This window comes from Prionailurus viverrinus, chromosome D3 (assembly GCF_022837055.1).
Source record: "Prionailurus viverrinus isolate Anna chromosome D3, UM_Priviv_1.0, whole genome shotgun sequence".
Classification (NCBI taxonomy): Eukaryota; Metazoa; Chordata; class Mammalia; order Carnivora; family Felidae; genus Prionailurus; species Prionailurus viverrinus.
Window position 1 is genome coordinate 58634045 of NC_062572.1, and position 19600 is coordinate 58653644.

The 19600-nt window shown below is 39.9% G+C and overlaps 1 protein-coding gene across 3 annotated transcripts in view; it reads left to right on the plus strand.

Annotated features, from left to right (window-relative positions):
• Positions 1-204: 204 nt before the first annotated feature.
• The window catches only part of ELP2 (elongator acetyltransferase complex subunit 2), a 44435-nt gene continuing 25039 nt past the window's right edge, over positions 205-19600 (plus strand). For 2 of the 3 annotated variants that reach the window (XM_047827597.1, XM_047827598.1), the window contains exons 1-11: positions 205-550; positions 3375-3453; positions 5654-5724; positions 9587-9743; positions 10004-10081; positions 12296-12360; positions 13142-13208; positions 13689-13829; positions 14917-15012; positions 16445-16545; positions 16743-16874. In XM_047827597.1, coding sequence (XP_047683553.1) covers positions 413-550; positions 3375-3453; positions 5654-5724; positions 9587-9743; positions 10004-10081; positions 12296-12360; positions 13142-13208; positions 13689-13829; positions 14917-15012; positions 16445-16545; positions 16743-16874 — 1125 coding nt within the window. In that variant the 5' untranslated portion in view covers positions 205-412. Of the gene's footprint in view, positions 551-3374; positions 3454-5653; positions 5725-9586; positions 9744-10003; positions 10082-10567; positions 10754-12295; positions 12361-13141; positions 13209-13688; positions 13830-14916; positions 15013-16444; positions 16546-16742; positions 16875-19600 lie in introns of those variants that run through there. The other variant, XM_047827599.1, reaches the window with a different exon arrangement.

Sequence of the window (19600 nt, forward strand, 5' to 3'; positions counted from 1 at the left end):
TTCCCCCGGCCAGCTTCCGTCCGCTGCTGGGAGCCTGGCCGTGAGGGGCAGTGGGACGTTCCTGACGCTCCCGCGGCACACGAGCCCCGGGTCTTTGTGGAGGACCCTGAGCTACTCCACGCGGGTCTTCGTTCCTGCGACGCAGCCTGTGCTTGGGCGCTGGGCTACGGTCCAGCACAGAGTGCCGGTAGCTAGCTGCGCCCGGACACTAAAGACCACTTGCGCCAGGAGAGTGGGCGGGCCCGGCGTGGGCGTGGCCGCCTCCGCCCCGCCCTCGGACGCCTCCGCCCCGCCCTCGGACGCCTCTGAAAAGCGGTGTGGATAACGCCAGCAGGAAAGGCCACCACGCGGGTAGTTCCGCTCCGAAGGCGGAAGTGCGCGTCCAGGCCTCCGCCGCGGCCCAGCCAGCAACATGGTAGCGCCCGTGCTGGAGGTAACTCACGTGTTTTGCTGCCCAAACCGGGTGCGGGGAGCCCTGAGCTGGAACTCCGGGCCCGGAGGACTTTTGGCCTTCGGCACATCCTGTTCCGTGGTGCTCTATGACCCTCAGGTAAGAGAAGTGGCTGGACGCCTGTTTCCATGTTCTTCGGGGTCGGAATCCTCTGGGTGCGCTGCGGCCAGACTGTAGACACTCCTGCAGAGCGGCAGATAGGGTGTGTGGGCGAGGGGTCGCCTTGGGGCGTGCGGGACTCGTCTCGCACGCCGCGGCAGCCTGGGGTCACCGTGTACTGCCAGTAGCCTGTTAGTCTCACGTAGCCCCCCACCTGTCCCACGTAACTCCCCACATGAATGACAGCCGTTTCTGAAAACTTCCGTGGGAACGGCCGTACTGTTAATGAGTTCGGGTTTTAAAAGATTGGCAATTTAGGTATGGATGAAAGCCATTATCACAGGTGGTACCTCACTTCTGTATTTCCTTCAGATTTACTTAACAAGCTTGTATTGGGTTTCAAAGAAATATTACTTGTATTTTGACTTAAGGAGTAGATATTTTAAAGAAGGCGCCGGTGGGGTAAATGTCAAAGGGATTAGGAATCCTAAGCAGTGGTTATAGGGCAGGGAGTACATATTCTTGGAACTTTACCAAGTCTATTGATTGTTTTCTTGGCGATTTAACCAGGCTTTTTTTTCTCCCCCTTTAAAATGTTTGTTTATTTTGAGAGAGAGAACGCATGCAGGGGGAGTGTCAGAGGGAGAAGGAGAGAGAGAATCCTTAGCAGGTTCGGTGCTGTCGGCCCGCGGAGCCCAACCACAAGCTCTGTCTCACCAACTGTGAGATCTTGAGCTGACCGGAAATCAAGAGTCCAGCGCTCAATCTCGGGAGTCCAGAGCTCAATTGACTAAGCCACGCAGGCGCCCATAACCAAACTTTCCAAGTGGCTACTTTTTGCAGTCTTACCAGAGTTATTATGACTCCATTCCCACTGTCTGATTTCGGAGGATACAGTTAGTATCGCTTCTCAAAAGGAGCCTCAGTGTAAAAAGTAGAGTGCTAGAAATGAAAATGCAATGCAGGAGATAGCTCTATGTATTTCTTATTGTACTGCTTTATTTGATTAAAAATCTCATTCTCATAATCTTTTCACATTCAAATTTGTATATGAAATAGCTGTATTTTCTGTATCTTGAGCTGGCTTCCTGCCTCTTTGTTTCCTATTGTTGCCATGCATTCTTTTTTTTTTTTTTAATGTTTATTTTTGAGAGAGCATGCACGTGGGCAGGGGAGGGGCAGAGAGCAAGAGAGAGAATCCTAAGCAGGCTCAGAGTTGTCAGTGCAGAGCCCCAACTTAGGGCTCAAACTCACCATGAGATCATGACCTCAGCTGAAACCAAGAGTTTAACCAGCTGAACCACCCAGGCGCTCCACCATGCCCTGCCATGCGTTCGTAACTGGCAGGAGAAAGCATGGAAAACCAAGGAAAACTTTACTGAGACAGTCAACCAAGGACTGACTCAGCTGTAGAGGGCAATTTTTCTGCAGCCACGTAATGTATTTGTGCCCGTGTCTTCCATCACATTTTTACTTTTAATGGTAGCCTCGTGGCCATGTTAGGGGATTTTAACTTACCAAAAAAGAAGTATGTTGGGCCTAAAAAGTACTTTGTTACATATCTGTTGTTTGGGCTCTAAATTAAATATAGGAATAAGAGCATGTCAAATGCTAAAGTAAAGTTTTGGTGTGATACTCAGCAGATTTTTGAGGACCCTCTGTGCTAGTCCTGGACTGGGTGGTGATGACACAAAGATAATGGGTAATAATTCCTGCCCATCAAGGAATTCTTAATCTAGTGAGAGAGACAGTGAAATACTATAAATTGTTTCACAGCCTCAAATAACTTATGTGTGAAATATACCAGTTTTTGCACATTCACATCTGAATTTCAGTTGGCATTTAAGCAGATAGGAAGCTTGTGCTGTTCATAGTAAATAGGGAAAGTGGCCCTAAAGAGGAAGGCACTGTAGTCACAGAGTTAATATCTTCAGTGCGTGAAGTAAAATAAAGCCCAAGTGTGGAGGGATGTTACCGAAAGCACAGTCTGAGCGGCTGCTGGGAACTTGACTGTACCCCTTGAAGGGATCCCATGTCTGAAGACCTTAGTTGTGGCCTGGTAACTTTGTTTCTTTAAGGCTGATCACCCAACATCTGATCAGCCATGGCATGTAAAGAGAGCCATGAATTTGACTCCAATAATCATGAATTTCTCTATTGAGGGGGTTTTTTTGGTCAGTAAAACCCCGAGATTGGTACAAGCATGGTAGCAGTAGGCCCTGAGACCTGTGGGAGCACAAGAAAGAGTTAGCCTGGGGTATCCAGACAGGCTCCCCAGTAGAGAAGGACCAAGGTGGTCAGGAGGAGCTAGCAGATAAAGACCTGAGAGCTCAGTGTGCTGAGAACAAGGAACATCCAGAATATGGAGTGGTGACAAAGGCAGGCACACATTAGAGTGAACGGATAGTTTAAGCTATGGTTTAGAGTTTATGAATTAAGGGAAGTGATTCTGTTTGAAATAATCCTGAACTTTTTATTAGCATCAAAACCATTGACATCTGGGGCGCCTGGGTGGCGCAGTCGGTTAGGCGTCCGACTTCAGCCAGGTCACGATCTCGCGGTCCGTGAGTTCGAGCCCCGCGTCGGGCTCTGGGCTGATGGCTCAGAGCCTGGAGCCTGTTTCCGATTCTGTGTCTCCCTCTCTCTCTGCCCCTCCCCCGTTCATGCTCTGTCTCTCTCTGTCCCAAAAATAAATAAACGTTGAAAAAAAAAAAATTAAAAAAAAAACCAAAAAAAAAAACCATTGACATCTGACTTTTATTAATTTATTAATTCCTCTGTAGGATAATTTGTAATTTACTAACTGGTGTTTTCTTTTGTAAAGGAAAGGGTTGTCACCAGCAACCTGAATGGTCACACTGCTCGGGTCAATTGTGTACAGTGGATTTGTAAACAAGATGGTTGTAAGTATTCATCTGTTTGTTAAAGGTACTTTCAGTTGTTTTCTGATAAGTATGGTTAGTCATGTTTCTAAAAAGAATTGCTTTTAGATGGTGCTTCCAAAATCCTTTGGAATTTGCTGAAATGTCTTATATATACCTACTGTGGTATTCTTATGGACTCTGAAATAATTTTATTTTCTATTCCATAAACACTTATTGAGAGCATTCTGAGCCATGCACAAATACAGAATTTGCTGAATAAGTATGACTTTGCTATGATTTTATCTGTGACATTAAAAAAAAAGTTTAGGGGCACTTGGGTGGCTCAGTCAGTTGAGGGTCCTACTTTGGCTCAGCTCATGATCTTGCGGTCTGAGGGTTTGAGCCCTGCGTCTTTGCTGACAGCTCAGAGCCTGGAGCCTGCTTCTGATTCTGTATCTCCCTCTCTCTGTCCCTGCCCTGCTCATGCTCTGTCTGCCTCTCTCAAAAATAAACATAAAAAGATAAAAAGGTTAATAAGCCACTTATTTCAATTGGTAATGCAGTATTCGTCATGTTAGGTCAATAAAAACCATTAAATAGTAGAAAGAGTGGCTGTTGGTGCAGATATTAAAGCACAATTGTAATTATATTAATTGCTGCCAAGTGACATCAAAGACTACTTGAATTTCAGTATAGGGATTTATTATAAAATGTTAATTTGGGCTTGTATATTTTATCTTTAAAAGTGAGGTTATATAAAATGAATTGCTTGTGTTTCAATGTAATCTGTAACTGTTATGTTTGATTTCCTAAGATTAGGGCTCTACCAGTAGATAATTAAGATATTTTTTCTAACCCAAGTATTAGTGATATATAAAAGGTTAATAATATTATTTCATAATTTTAGGAGAACCCATCTGGCTTGGTTTGTAGAGCATGTGACTGGATCTCAGGGTCATGAGTTTAAGACCCATGTTGGGTGTGAGCCTACTTAAACAACAACAAAAAAACCTTTCATATTTTTATTTTCATTTTTTTAATGTTTATTTTGTGAGAGAGAGAACACGGAGGGGCAGAGAGAGAGGGGGACAGAGGATCTGAAGAGGGCTCTGTGCTGACAGCAGAGAGCCCAATACAAGGCTCAAACTCACGAACCATGAGATCATGATCTGAGCTGGAGTTGGATGCTTAACCGACTAAGCCACCCAGCTGCCCCATTTCATATTTTTAAAATGTCTGATTTTTAACACATTACTTTTAGGGACCTTATAGTAATTCTCAAAATCATGTAGTTAAATAATTGGCTTAGTGTCTGTGATCCATGAAGAAATTAAAGCCCCAAGATCACAGCTGGCTGGCAGTAGGGTTTGGACATGAACCTCGGACTTCTGACTATGGATCTAATGTTCTTCAGACAATCCCCCTGTTGCTCCCCTAAATATCTAGCACACAGACCAGAAGAACCATAAGTGGAAAATTATATTTGATTATTTCTCCCTTTTTGGTTGTTACTCCTTATTCTTCTGTTATCCACAAGAAGTTGTGTTTAAAAGAGCTACTCTGAAATATTTGTCTTATTTCAAAAATATGTCATATACTTGGTAGCAGTTGACTGTAAATGTCTCATATAGGTCATTCCTGCCGAAAGTATTTAGCGTGCATCTTACATGTTGAAACAACCAGGTATATTCAGATTGAGGGACATTTGCAAAACAACTGGCTGGGACTGTCATTGTCCCAAAAAAAGGGGACTGGGAAACTATTCTAGGTTAAAGGATATTAAAAAGATATGGCAACTAAATATGCAATTTGTGGTCCTTAGGTTCAGAATTTATAAAAGTTACAAAAGACGTTACTGGGACAATTCAAGGTAATTTAAATATGGACTGTATGTTACATGGTGATACTGTATCAATCAACAATTAAAACTTTTGAATATGTTAATTGTCCTGTGGTATGTACGGAAATGTTCTAATTCTTAGGTTACATATAATAAAGTGTTAGAAAGTCAGAGGTCATGATGTCTACAACTTATTTTTAAATGGTTTGTTAAAATAAAGGGATCTATGTATGTGTGTATAGAGAAAGTGAGATGTTAGGCAAATGTGGCAAAATGTTAATAGTTGGTGAGTCTAGATAAGGGTATATGAGTTTGCTTATATCTTTTCTATAGCCTTGAGAGTTTTCAAGACAGCTGGGGAAAAAATAAAAATATTTATGGAGATATAACTTTTTTCAGCTCCTTCTACTGAATTACTTTCTGGAGGATCTGATAATCAAGTGATTCACTGGGAAATAAAGAATAATCAGGTGGGTGGACATGTTTATAGTTATAAGAAAAGACCTTTATCTGCTTTTATTTGCGTCTTTTTGTCCCTTCTACTGTATTCTTTTATGAAGTTGCTTTATTCTTATCAGTAATCCAGGTCCTGTATCTTCTATACTTCACATGCCCTGTACCCTTCCTTCTGATATTTGCTCTCATATTCACATGCTGTCATTCATTTCTGTGAATTTCCCATCATTTTGTAATAGTTTTCACACTGCACATACAGGGGCTATTTGTTGTGTCTTCACTGATAGCATAAATTAGTACTGCCTTGTTCACAGGACAGCTGTTACCATGTGGATATAGATTTACATAATTCTGAGTGATGTTATAATATGCAGTGCTGAGTATGGACGGATTTCTATTGATGGACACTAGGTTGTTTCTAGTTGTAAGCAAAGATTAAAAGTTAGCGTGTTAGACATTTGAACATCTGTCATGCAGTAGATGTAGATGAGGCAGAATCCTATTCATGATTCACGTACATGGTTTTGAAGGCAAAATCTACTTGAAGAGTTAAAGAGCAAGGGTAGCTCCGTAGATAATGTGCTCTAGCTTGCTGTACCACAACCGTGGTGCTGTGAGTTTAGTAGAGTTTTAAGAGGTGGTCTTTGAATTGGGTCTTAAAATATCAGGTGGTTTCCTTGGGAGGAATTAAAAAAAATTTTTTTTTAATGTTTATTTTTATTTTATTTCTTAAAAAAAAAATTTTTTTTTTAATGTTTATTTATTTTTGAGAGAGAGAGACAGAACGTGAGTGGGTGAGGGTCAGAGAGAGGGAGACACAGAATCCGAAGAAGACTCCAGGCTCTGAGCTGTCAGCACAGAGCCTGATGTGGGTTTCTAGTCCACAAACTGAGATCATGACCTGAGTGAAGTTGGGTGCTTAACCTACTGAGCCACCCAGGTGCCCCTAGTGTTTGTTTATTTTTGAAGGAGAAAAAGACAAAGTGTGAGCAGGGGAGGAGCAGAGACAGAGAGAGGGAGACACAGAATCAGAAGCAGGCTCCAGGCTCTGTCAGCACAGAGCCCAACATGGGGCTTGAACTCATGAGCCATGAGGTCATGACCTGAGCTGAAGTCGGAAACCCAACCGACTGGGCCACCCAGGTGCCCCTCCTTGGGAGGAATTTAAGGGTCTAGAATTCCTGGGAGGAAATTCCTGGCATGAATGAAAAAGCTCAGTTGATAAAGAAGACCACCTGTTCAGCAGTATCCAGTCTTAACCCAAGCCTAAGCTTTAGGACAGGGCTTTCTAAAAAAGTTTGTTCAGGGAGGTATTCATCTCTCAAGAGGTTAAGTGAAAAAAGGAATCTATGGCCAATCAAGGTTGGGAAACACTATATTCTATACCTCCTTTAGAGAGTCCCAGTGCACCGTGAGTATAGTGAGGGCTCTGTAAAGTTCTGACATGGACCAACATGAGTATCTTTAAGTACCATTTCCCAAGCTTCGTTCAAGTCTTAACTTTTTTTTCCCCTTTTAAGTTTCTTAGCATTCCTTGTAACTGAATGACATAGTTCTGGACATGTTTCTTGATAATTCATTGTAGGCACTACTACTAGAGAAGTACGGTAGGGGAAGATCACGTGGAAATGTAGATACCAGCTTTAAGAGTTTGTTCTTTATTAGCAGGCACTAGGAAGTCCTTGATGATTTCTAAGCAGAAGAGTATGAATAACAGAAAAAGATTAATCTGACAGCAATGTGCCATATCAGAGTAGGAAAAAATAGGAAGAAAGCAGTGTGGGGTGTTTTTGAAGGCAAAATGATTTTGACATTGACTAGTTATTAAAGGAGTGGGAGCTGGTGTTAGGGGAGTAAGTAATAAAAATAGTGGGATTCTGTTTCCAGGTCTTGGGAGAAAGGTGCTTCTACAAAGTAAGATAGGGAAACTGGAGGAAAGATGTGGAATTTACTTGTAGACATTTCACTTGAATTGCTGGCCTGGCATCCATACTTGTCCTCAGAAGGAGAGGGCAGGTGTGGAGGTGGGGATTTTGGAAGTACCTAGACGTGAATGAGAGCAAAGGGAGGTGTAGCAAACTTAACTCCTGTTTGGACTGATCTTGGTAGAGGAATCCAGAGGGAGTGAGTGATTTGAACACTTGATTTTGAGATGTTGAGGTGAGACTTGAAAAACTCTTTCCTCATTGCTGCCCCACGCTTCTGTCAATAGGGGATCACAGACTGAGCAAGTATCTGGTGGCAGCAAACTTCAGGAGGAGCCAGAGGAGAAAATGTGAGGCCAGACAGGGAGGACGGCAGGAGGGTAAAAGGCATAAAAGGGGGTTAAAGGGAATAAGAGGATTTAGAGGAAGGGGCCACACATGGAAACCTTAGAGCCTTACAGGCTCCTTTCCGTATGCATTTCCATGTATGCAGGTGTTCAACACACCTTGACTTCTGATAAAAGGAAATAATTCTAAGCTGTTAGAATGAGAGGTTTGTCTTTGAAGAGTGAGCATTGTTTTTTTAACAAGGTGACAAACTTGAGAGGTTTCTTTTGAGTTTTTAAAATTCTCTGATGGTTGACATACACCCCTGCTTAAAAATGTAAAATGAGTATTTTCAAGAGATTTAAATTTGGGGGGAGTAATGATATAGACACATGTGAAGAAAGTTTACAGAAAAGCATGAAGAAGGAAAACAAACTAAGTACAGAACCTCAACAGAGTTAACATTCTAATGAACATTGTTGTAGTTCTCTATTTCGTGTGTATACTTATACATGCAAGAGATTATATTGTACTTGAATTTTTTAAAATGAGTTTTCCAAGAAGCCAAAAGTTAATGGTTGCAGGAAGTTAGTGTACAGAACCTTATACATAATTATTTTCTTGAATGGCAGAGTTCAGCTTAATTGGGAAAACAATTGAAACATTTAAGGGACCCCACTATTTTGGGAGATAGCAAATGATAGAAGATACTTATCAAAGGATATGATGGAATCTCACACATTTTGAACTCTAAAAAATACACCTAAAATGACAGAAATGATACCACAGGGCATAATCTTGCATGGCAAGCATTTAGATGATAAATGGAATTTCTTAGTTCTGCTTGCCATTTTTTTTTTTTTCATTTTCCAGCTGTACTTGATTCAGGCAAGTATCATGAGTGTATGCTAAAAATATTTGGTTAAAGTTTGATGGAGAAGTACCAAGTTCCAAAGTATAATCTTACATAACATTACGAAAAAAATTTTTACCTTCGCAGTGAAAAAACATGGCAGACACTACCTTTACTAGGATACCAAGCTTAACTTCACTAATATTGGCACAGAGTGATATCATGTGCTTCCTGATGGGATGCACATGGATAGTAATGTCAAAATGTATATCCTGAATCTATTCATGAGGAAATATCAGACTGATCCAAAAGAGAAACATTCCACAAAGCTGGCTCTAGTCTTCAAAAAATATCAGTGTTGTGGTTGTCTTTCCATGTTATCCTTTTTGTTGACTACAGTGTGTATCTACAATAATTTAATCAGTTCCTCTTAAAAATTTTAGGTTGATTGCAATTTTTCACTAGTATAAAGATTGTGTGATGAATCTTTTTCTGCATTCGTTTGTTACTATTTGTTACACTAGTGTGGTTAGCATCTCAGAGTAGATTCTTAGATGTGAAATTGCTGTGTCAAAGGGTATGCACACTTTAAGTGTCCTTACTGCAGTCAGACCAACTTCTCTGAAGTTTACTTGCTCTTCAACTCTAGAGGATGTATTTCTGGGTCAGGTAGTTTAACAGTACTTTTAATTCTGTGATTTTAATTCAGTAAAGGTAAAACTGTTAAGTCCTTTTTTATCACCGTGTTTTTGTCAATTCTTTCTGATGTAGCTTTTAAAAGCAGTCCATCTCCAAGGCCACGAAGGACCTGTTAATGCAGTGCATGCTCTTTACCAGAAGAGGGCATCAGGTGTTGCATTCCGTACACTGATGGTGTCTGCAGCTTCTGATTCTACTGTTCGAGTCTGGTCTAAAAACGGTTCAGAAGGTAGGTTTAGAGAAATTATAATACAAATGAAATAGTAATTGTCAAGTGACGAAAGAACATACATGTCAGTTTCTTTCAGTCTTTGAAGTCCTTTTATTCCCTGTAACGTTAAAAATTGACCATTTACGTCCACATGGTCATTGGGTCTCAGGATTGACTTCTCTCATCCCTGTTGCACCCAGGGCGGTTGACGATGCTGCCCAACCTTTCTAGGTGGATAAGCTCAGTGTTAGTTGTTCATGGTGTTTTTTATTTCTTAGTAACATGCCTTCAGACCTTGAACTTTGGAAATGGATTCACTCTGGCTCTCTGCTTGTCTTATTTGCCTAATACTGATGGTGAGTATCCTGCTGAGTATACGTTAAAACAGCAGTATAGGTGCCTGGCTGGCTCAGTAGAGCATGCTACTCTTGATATCTGAGTTGTGAGTTCAAGCCCCATGTGTAGACCCTACCTAAAAATCCCAAAACACCACAAAAAACAGCAATATGTTTTTGTATCTCCCTACAACCAGACACGTTGGGTTTTAATATTGTATCTAGATAAGTTGAAACATGGAAAATAGACCTTTTAAAAGAATGGAAGTATAGTTGACACAATGTTACATTAGTTTCAGGTGTACAACATAGTGATTCCATTACTGTGTTCCTTATGCTATCTTACCCAGAAGCGTACTTTTGTTTTCAGTATTCAAATGACTTGTGTATAGAACATAAAATTAAGAGAAGTTGTAAGAATTTTGATAGCTGTTGAAAATTTAAGAGACCTAATATGTACTTGGGATTGATGCTATTTATCGTGTACGTTATCAACATCTATAGATCTAATTTGGGAAAATGAACTCTTTGAAGGCTGAGATCTGGCATAAGTTGAAAAAAATACTAAAGATGAACCCTGTGAACATTCCTCTGAAGATGAGAGCCTCTTCACATCCTGCATAATGACCATTGGCCCAAGATCACTTAGAATCTCCCAACAGAAAAACTTCCCTTTTGCTATGAAACCCATCTGTACGTACCTTTGATTGTCCTCCACAGAGTTGTTGGCCAATGTGGTTCAGTCTGTCTCTGCCGCCTCAGTTGTCTGGAGGACATACCTGGTGGAGAGAGGCCACCAGCCTCCCTTGCCCTCTGCAGCAGCAACTGCCACTCCATGTTACGACGTGATGAACTTTGTGCAAGGGCTCCCCGGGAGGAGGAACTCCCACATTCTGGCTTCATAGCAGAGAATTTAGTTTCTTCCCATCCACAGTGAGGCCAAGTGACTGGAGTTTTTGTTTTTGTGTTTTGTTTTGTTTTTTGATGTTTGTGTGTTTGAGAGAGCTGCCAGCCAGCGTGGGAGGGGTGATGAGTGAGGGGGACAGAGAATCCGAAGTGCTGACAGTAGCAAGCCCCATGCCCTCAAACTCACAAACCTTGAGATCATGACCTGAGCTGAAGTCGGATGCTCAATCGACTGAGCCACCCAGGTGCCCCTGGGGTTTTTTTTTGTTTTTTTGGTTTTACCTGATTTAGAGTGAGAAAATCTTTGAAAAACAAATTTAGAAAAAGACTCCTAATTTTATCTGCTGTCCTTTGGTAACGTGAATTTTTTTATAGTCCTACCTTTCATAACATTTTAACCATGTATTTAATTACCTGCTCTTTTTTTTTAAAATTGAGGTATAATTGACACGTATTAGTTTTAAGTATACAATGTAAGGATTTGATATTTATATATATTGTGAAATCACCACAATAAGTCTGGTGAACATTCCTCACCATCCATAGGTACAGAATTTTTTTCCTTGTGATGAGAACTTTTAAGATCTATTCTCTTAGCAACTTTCAATTATGAAGTAATTGTATGTGCTTTTATTTTGTTCTCTATTTGCTTCATGAATTTTGTTTTACTGTTGAATTCTCAAAGTGTAAGGTCCTTGAAGTAACAAACCCTTAAAACTTTGTGCAGTAGCCATGATGCTGGACTCCTACATAGCTCGTACATTTTCTGGCTGTGTTGGACCAGCAACTTTTCATATTAATCTTCTGGTTGACATGGTGAAATGCTCCCAACTTGCTTTTTGTGTTTCTCTTTTCACTGCTGCTTCTATCGTAAATGACACAGAATGGAGGAAAGGACTCGCAGCTAATTAGCAGTGATTCTTTGCCGAGTAGCTGTTTGGTTTTTTTTTTTTTTTTTTATTTGTTTTGAGAGACAGCGCAGGGGAGGGGCAGAGAGAGAGGGGGAGAGCGAATTCCAAGCAGGCTCTGTGCTGTCAGTACAGAGTCCAACACAGGGCTTGATCTCACAAACTGTGAGATCATGACCTGAGTTGAAATCAAGAGTCTGATGCTCAACCAACTGAGCCACCCAGTCACCAAGTAACTGTTGAATAGAACATTTGAGATTATTCATTTTATTCCTGCAGACATTTATTGAGCACTTTCAGTTTGTGCAGGGTGTGGGAAATAGAAGTCTGGATTCTTTACCAAGTTCTTAGAATCCATCATAGGTGATAATCATAACATGTGATGGAATATTTACAGTAAAGCCTCTTTTTATCCTCCCAGTACCAATATTAGCATGTGGCGATGATGACTGCAAAATTCACTTATTCGTTCAACAAAATGATCAGGTAATTAATGATTTTATTAAGATACTGGAATTACGTTCTGCTTAATTACACATTTTAATGCAGCCTAGTTCCAGATGATAAATTTTAGGGATGTTCTACTACTCTAAACTAAAATAATCCAGTACGAGAATCTTTTTTGAAAGTCCTCTTTTAGATGGTTTTCCACTCTCTTTGAACACAAGTAAGTGCTGCGTTGGCCACCTGGTCCAGAGTTGTTAGGTGGAAACGGATCATTAGATGGTGGAAGGACAGGAGGAAGATGCTGTGGTGGTGGTTTATAAATTTTTTTTTGGTACATTCTAAATAAATTATATCTATGGTGAAATACAGCTGGTAGTGTTTGTCTTTCTGAGCTTACCTAGATATTGAGACATTAGAGGAGAGAAGTTCTGGAAAAGGGGTTGGGTCACTTAAAACTTCAATAGTAGAGATACTTCTTTCTTTACCTTCTGTAGTAAAGTTTAAAATGGTTGTGAATGTCCGACCACCCGACTTTTTTCTACAGAATAATACGTGTCATTTTATCCTGTAAAAATTTAGAGTATTTATCTATTTATAGATATTACGTATTCAGCATTGCTCCATTAGATAAGTTAGATGACTATGAGATTTTTTCATTCCCAAATGAGAGCTCTATCTTATGTCTGATCAGATAGTGTTGCCAATTTAAAAAACAAAAAAAATGTGCATCAGGACTGGCTGTGACCCCAAATGAAATCACTGATATACCTGAAAATTTAAATTCTTACATCAAGTCTGATGATTTTTGTTATCTTACTAGTTTCAGAAAGTGCTTTTTCTCTGTGGACATGAGGATTGGATAAGAGGCGTGGAATGGGCAACCTTTGGTCAGTATGAAATCTTGCTGAAGTTCATATGATGGGGCAAGTGTGTGGAACTTCCTGGAAAGCAGCCTGTTGTGTTTTCATTTAAAATTTTCGTTGTATGTAACATTTTTCTGTTGTCCCTTTTAGAAAAGAGGATACCTACCCCTTTTGTTAACTATCAATTGGGGTGGCAGGGGATGAAAGCAGTTGATGTTTTAAAGCGGACACTAGCTGACTATTACACACGTAGACATTCTTGAGGAGTTCTTTGTAGAATTTTGTAGACTGTATAAGAACACATGTCATAACCATTTATTAGTATTGTATGTATATTTGCCAATGTTACTGAAAAAGAATATAGGTCAAGTGAATAAAGGGCTGGGAGGCAAAGTCTAATTTTTTCAGGAAGTTTAAAGATCTGCATATTGTGGAGGAGAAAGTCTTACACATAAATTTAAGATATAATGTTTAAAAAAATAATAAAATTTGTTGTTTTATTAGGTAGAGATCTTTTCCTGGCGAGCTGCTCACAAGATTGCCTGATACGAATATGGAGGCTGTATGTAAAATCAACATCTTTAGAAACTCAGGATGATGATAATATAAAGCTGAAGGAAAATACTTTTACGATAGAAAATGAAGGTGAGTAATAATGAAAATATTTGATGTTAACAGTTTCCTGACTCATTCATAATATTATTAACACAACACACCTAGGTGAAGGTTAGTTTTTCAAAAGTATCAGATACCTACGTGAAATGGATACTGTGCATTTTTAAAAACAATTTTTTTAAGGATAAGTTATTTTTCGTATATGAAACTTACTTTTCTTCTAAACCACGTTTGTAAGATTTTTAGAAATTGCTGAAAATGTTTACTATTCTCTCAAATTATAAATTATAAGATGCCAAATTTTTCGTTTAGCATCGGAAGATCTAAAAGAATAAAGTAAGTTATCCGTACCTTTACTGGATGAGAGAAGACGAGCCAGAGCCCTACATTTGAGTGGGATGTGTAATTCTGATTTTCTTTTTGGGTGGTAATCAGAGCAGTACCCCTGCATGGCAGATCCTGTTGGGATGTTGTATTTGAAGGAAATATTTTTAAGTGTTCAACTAAATTATAGTGTTGTTCACCTAGGAGTACTCTCCTTTGTTATTACTCTTCTTGGTTTTGAAGCCCTTTAGAGTTGAGATTTTGGTACGTGGTTTTATGGGGAAAACCTAGAAATCCTTAACCAGCATGTCATGAGTAGCTGGCTGTTCCCAAATATGAAATTTTGCTACATTTTTATTAATGACTTTGAAAGGTCATAGTACTGATTTGACCTCCTTTATTTCTGCATTTTTCTTAATTTTTTTTTAAAATGGTATTTTAGGCTATTATATGCTGATAATGACTGAGGATAGCCAGGAGGCTGACATGTCTGTTTTTCCTTTTTCATTGCAGTATAACAGCAGCTATCCCAGAAAAGTTTTAAAATTGGACATACTCCTTAATATGTACTTATGACTAGAGAAAAATTTATGTAATTTTAGAACTTTTTCTCTTGTAATTTTGAACAATGAGTGAAGTCATTGAAATTTATTTTTTTGTTGAATTATTGACTCTAAATCATGTTTCTGTTCTGACTTTTGGAAAGGGAGTACATAGTTGTACAACTTTGTTGGTAATGGAAATTCTTTTTAGAAGAGCTTTCAGGAAGAATATGTCATTCTTTTTGTTGCAGGTATTAAAATAGCATTTGCGGTTACTCTAGAGACTGTGCTGGCTGGTCATGAAAACTGGGTAAATGCAGTTCACTGGCAGCCTTCATTCTACAAAGGTAGGAAGAAAACATACTACATACTTGTCATTTCAGTTGAATCACACATGTAGAATTTTAAGCTGACCAAATGCAGTGGAGGAAGTGTTTTTAGTGTGACCAAGTGCTCACTAACTGGCTGGCTCAGTCAGTAGAGTGTGCAACTCTTCATCTCGGGTTTGTAAGTTTGGGCCCCGCCTTGAGTGTAGACTTTACTTAAAATCTTGGAAAAAAAAAAAACCCAAAACCTAAAAATCTCATATATAAGACATTTTTAAGTTGGCACAGTATAATACTACAGTTAGGTTCTCCTGGACATTCAGTCCCATTGAAACTTACACTCCTAAGTGGGAAAAGTGTGATTCCTGCTGTGAGGCTGAAGCCACCATGTCCCTTTTCACTTGCTCTTTAAATGCTTTCATCTAGTCTTCATGGCGTTTAAGAGAAACTGACTTTTTTTTTAATGTTTTTATTTATTTTTGAGACAGACAGAGACAGAGCATGAGCAGGGGAGGGGCAGAGAGAGAGGGAGACACAGAATCTGAAGCAGGCTCCAGGCTCTGAGCTGTCAGCACAGAGCCCGACGCGGGGCTCGAACTCACAGCCCGTGAGATCAAGCCCTGAGCTGAAGTCGGACACTTAACCGACTGAGCCACCCAGGTGCCCCAAGAGAAACTGACTTTTAAGCCAACTTCTCTGGAACTTTTCCCCCTGGAAATAGGAAGTTGGTAATACTGAGCCACATCATTTATGAACAAATAAGACTCTTTCTCCCTCTTTCTTTGGCCCTTAACCTCTCTTCGTGGAGTGATGGTTGCTTGCTGAAGTTGGTGCTGTATCATATAGCTGAACGAGGCACAGGCCTCATAATCTTCCCCTGACCCCCTCACCGAGGCAAGAATAGAGACTATCATTAATGAATACTCAAGTAACCGCCGTCCAACTGTTATTAACATTGTCATATTTTTGCTGCAATTTTAAAAAAGTAGATATTATTGGTATTGAGGGACCCCTGTGTAATCTTTCCCAAACTCTTTCCCCTCCATTCTTCCCTTAGGACAACTACAAGGCTGAATTCACTGCATATCATTCCCATGAGTGTTTTTATACTTCTGCTATACATTTCTGTAGCCACAAACAGTATTGCTTTACAGTTGTTAAAACTTGATAACAATATGTATTCTCTTACATCTTGGCTTTTTAGCTTAAAGTGTTTTAGAGTTGTACTTATGTTGATTCATGTAGCTCTAATTTATTTATTTTTATTGAAGTATAATCCATTGCCTAAATGTACCACACCTCGTTTATCTGGTCTAATGTAAACCTCTGTTGTGTTTCTAAAATGTTGCTATTGCTGCAAGTGAATGTTCTTGCAGTAACCATGTTGTGTTTTTCTGGTAATCTACAAACAATGCTTGTTGATCACCTAAAGGCATTAGTTTTTATTCTTTAGATGGTCTTCTGCAGCAGCCAATGAGATTGTTGTCCGCCTCAATGGATAAAACCATGATTCTCTGGGCTCCAGATGAAGAGTCTGGAGTTTGGCTGGAACAGGTAAAAATGTGAATATTTACGGAACAGAAAATTGGGTTTGATAAATGATATTTAGCCCCCAAGTCTTTGTTCCTAGAGCTGCAAAAGTGTTCACTCTTTGTATGTGTTAAGTAAGTGAGAACATAAAAATCTCTGGAATCTGATTTCTACTGTGAGAATTGTGGACTCTTGATTACCACTTATTTTCTATTGCATAGGTTCGAGTGGGTGAAATAGGTGGAAATACTCTGGGATTTTATGATTGCCAGTTCAATGAAGATGGCTCCATGATCATTGCTCATGCTTTCCATGGAGCATTGCACCTTTGGAAACAGAATACGGCTAACCCAGTAAGAAAAACATTTTTAAATAAAGCATTTGTTCTCACATAGAGTGAAATGAAACTTAGGTAAACAGTGTTACGTACTTCCTATACTCTGCCAGAAACATAGTTGGGGTGTTTAAGTTCAAATGACGTCTTTCTTATTCACTTTTTCTTGTAGACATTATACTGTAGTTACACTAAGTGAGAAACTTACGCTTTCCTAAGAGGAAAAGTATTCATTTGTTCAGTATTGTTGGGGTTTTGAAATTTGCACATAGGTCAGTTTTCTATGTAAGTGAACTTTAAGCTGTATAAATTTTTTTTTTTTTTAAGTGTTTATTTTTGAGAGAGAGAGCGAGCTAGCAAGGAAGGGGCAGAGAGAGAGGGAGACACAGAACCTGAGGCAGGCTCCAGTCTCTGAGCTACTAACAGAGAGCCTGACGCAGCATCTGAACCCACAAACTGAGATCATTACCTGAGCTGAAGTCGGAGGCTTAACTAACTGAGCCACCCAGGTGCCCAAGCTGTATAAATTTTAGGCTCTGCCTTTAAGCTCTATAAATTTTTTGATGAGAATATTTCCTATAATGTGTAACATCCTGTCTTCTTTAAAAAAAATTATTTTTTAACATTTATTCATTTTTGAGAGACAGAGTGTGAGTGGGAGAGGGACAGAGAGAGAGAGGGAGACACAGAATCCAAAGCAGCCTCCAGGCTCTGAGCTGTCAGCACAGAGCCTGACATGGGGCTCGAACTCACAGACCATGAGACCATAACCTGAGCTGAAGTTGGATGCTTAACTGACTGAGCCACCCAGGCGCCCCATGTAATATCCCTGTCTTCTTAAACAAGATAACATAATTTGGTCTTTTCTTGGGCAGTGAAGTACTCCATAGACAATTACTGGATGAATGACTGACAAAAGGGCAATAGGACCACCTGTTATTTTGTGAAGGAATGTATTAATGCTCTCAAGTTGTTGATGGGTGTAATTTTTTTTTTATTTTTTTTAATTTTTAAAAAAAAAAATTTTTTTTTTCAACGTTTATTTACTTTTTGGGACAAAGAGAGACAGAGCATGAACGGGGGAGGGTCAGAGAGAGAGGGAGACACAGAATCGGAAACAGGCTCCAGGCTCTGAGCCATCAGCCCAGAGCCGGACGCGGGGCTCGAACTCATGGACCGCGAGATCGTGACCTGGCTGAAGTCGGACGCTTAACCGACTGCGCCACCCAGGCGCTGATGGGTGTAATTTTAAATGGTCCTGTAAATACTGGGCTATTTTACATCTTTTTTATAATTGTTAGTTTCTTCTCAAAGAGGGAATTTTCCTTTAGTCATCTAGCTGCCTTTCAGTATTATTCCTTCTCTTACTTTGTTTTTTTTTTTTAATTTTTTTTTAATGTTTATTTATTTTTGAGACAGGGAGATAGAGCGCGAGTGGGGGAGGGGCAGAGAGAGAGGGAGACACAGAACCTGAAACAGGCTCCAGGCTCTGAGCTGTCAGCACAGAGCCTGATGCGGGGCTCGAACCTACGAACCGTGAGGTCATGACCTGAGCCGAAGTTGGATGCTTAACCAACTGAGCCACCCAGATGCCCCATCTCTTAACTTTCTAATTTGCTTCTGATCCACTTCTTTGGGTTTGGGGAAATTGCAGGAAAAGTGGCTAAGAGCACAGACTTTGGAGCTGGACAGTCTGGCTTCAGGCCCAGACCCCAGCACTTACTGGCTGTGTGCCCTCGAGGTCTTTGCCTAACCTCTGTCTCAGGTTCCTCCTGAGGAGGGTAAATAGAAAATGTAAAACGTGAATAGAAATATCACCTACTCTGGGGTTTCTATGATGCTTCAATGAGTTAATATTTGTATACTATGTAAAACGGGTCTGGCACCTAGAGGTTACTGTATGAATACGTTAAGTAAATGAAAGAAATAAGAGCATTGAGTGAAATGTGAGTCAGCAGATTCTGAATGTCCATCTGATGGCTTCCTTTAAAAAGTAAAAATTCATGGATTTGCATAAACTTTAGTTGGTGGGCTTTGTAATAGTTGTGTCATCTGTGAGGCTTTCTCAATGCATGGAGTGATTTACTCTTTCCCTTATATCTTCCATTTGGAGTTGACCTTCGAAGACTGTTTCTACAAGTATGGAATCAGACCTGTAAATCAGAGAACACACTGATGTTTTGCTGAAGGGGAAAGGGGACGGGGGTTGGCCAAGTAGGTGAAGGGGAGTGGGAGGTACAGGCTTCCAGCTGTGGAATGGGTAAGTCACGGGAATGAAAGATACAGAGTAGGGAATATGGTCAGTGGGTATTGCAATAGTGTTGTATGGTGACAGATGGTGGCTACACTTGTGGTGAGCATAGCATAATGTATAGACATGTTGAATCACTGTATGGTACACCTGAAACTAATGTTAACATTGTGTGTCGACTGTACACACACACACACACACACACACACACACACACATAAACACACACACACACAACAAAAAGATTGTTTCTACTATGAAATGAGCTAAGACACTGTTAAAGAGGATATTTTTTAGGATAAAATTTGTTCTTGGAGCTCCTCTGAGTCATATTCAGCTTTAGTTTTTGAGGGCCTTCATAGAAAAAAAAGCATCAGATGAGTAAAAAGAAACTCAAACCACGAGACAGAATTCAAGGAAATTTACTTTTGCTTATAATTTGACTTCCAATTTATATTAGCCCCTTACTAAGGTGACTTTTTTTTTAAGAGACT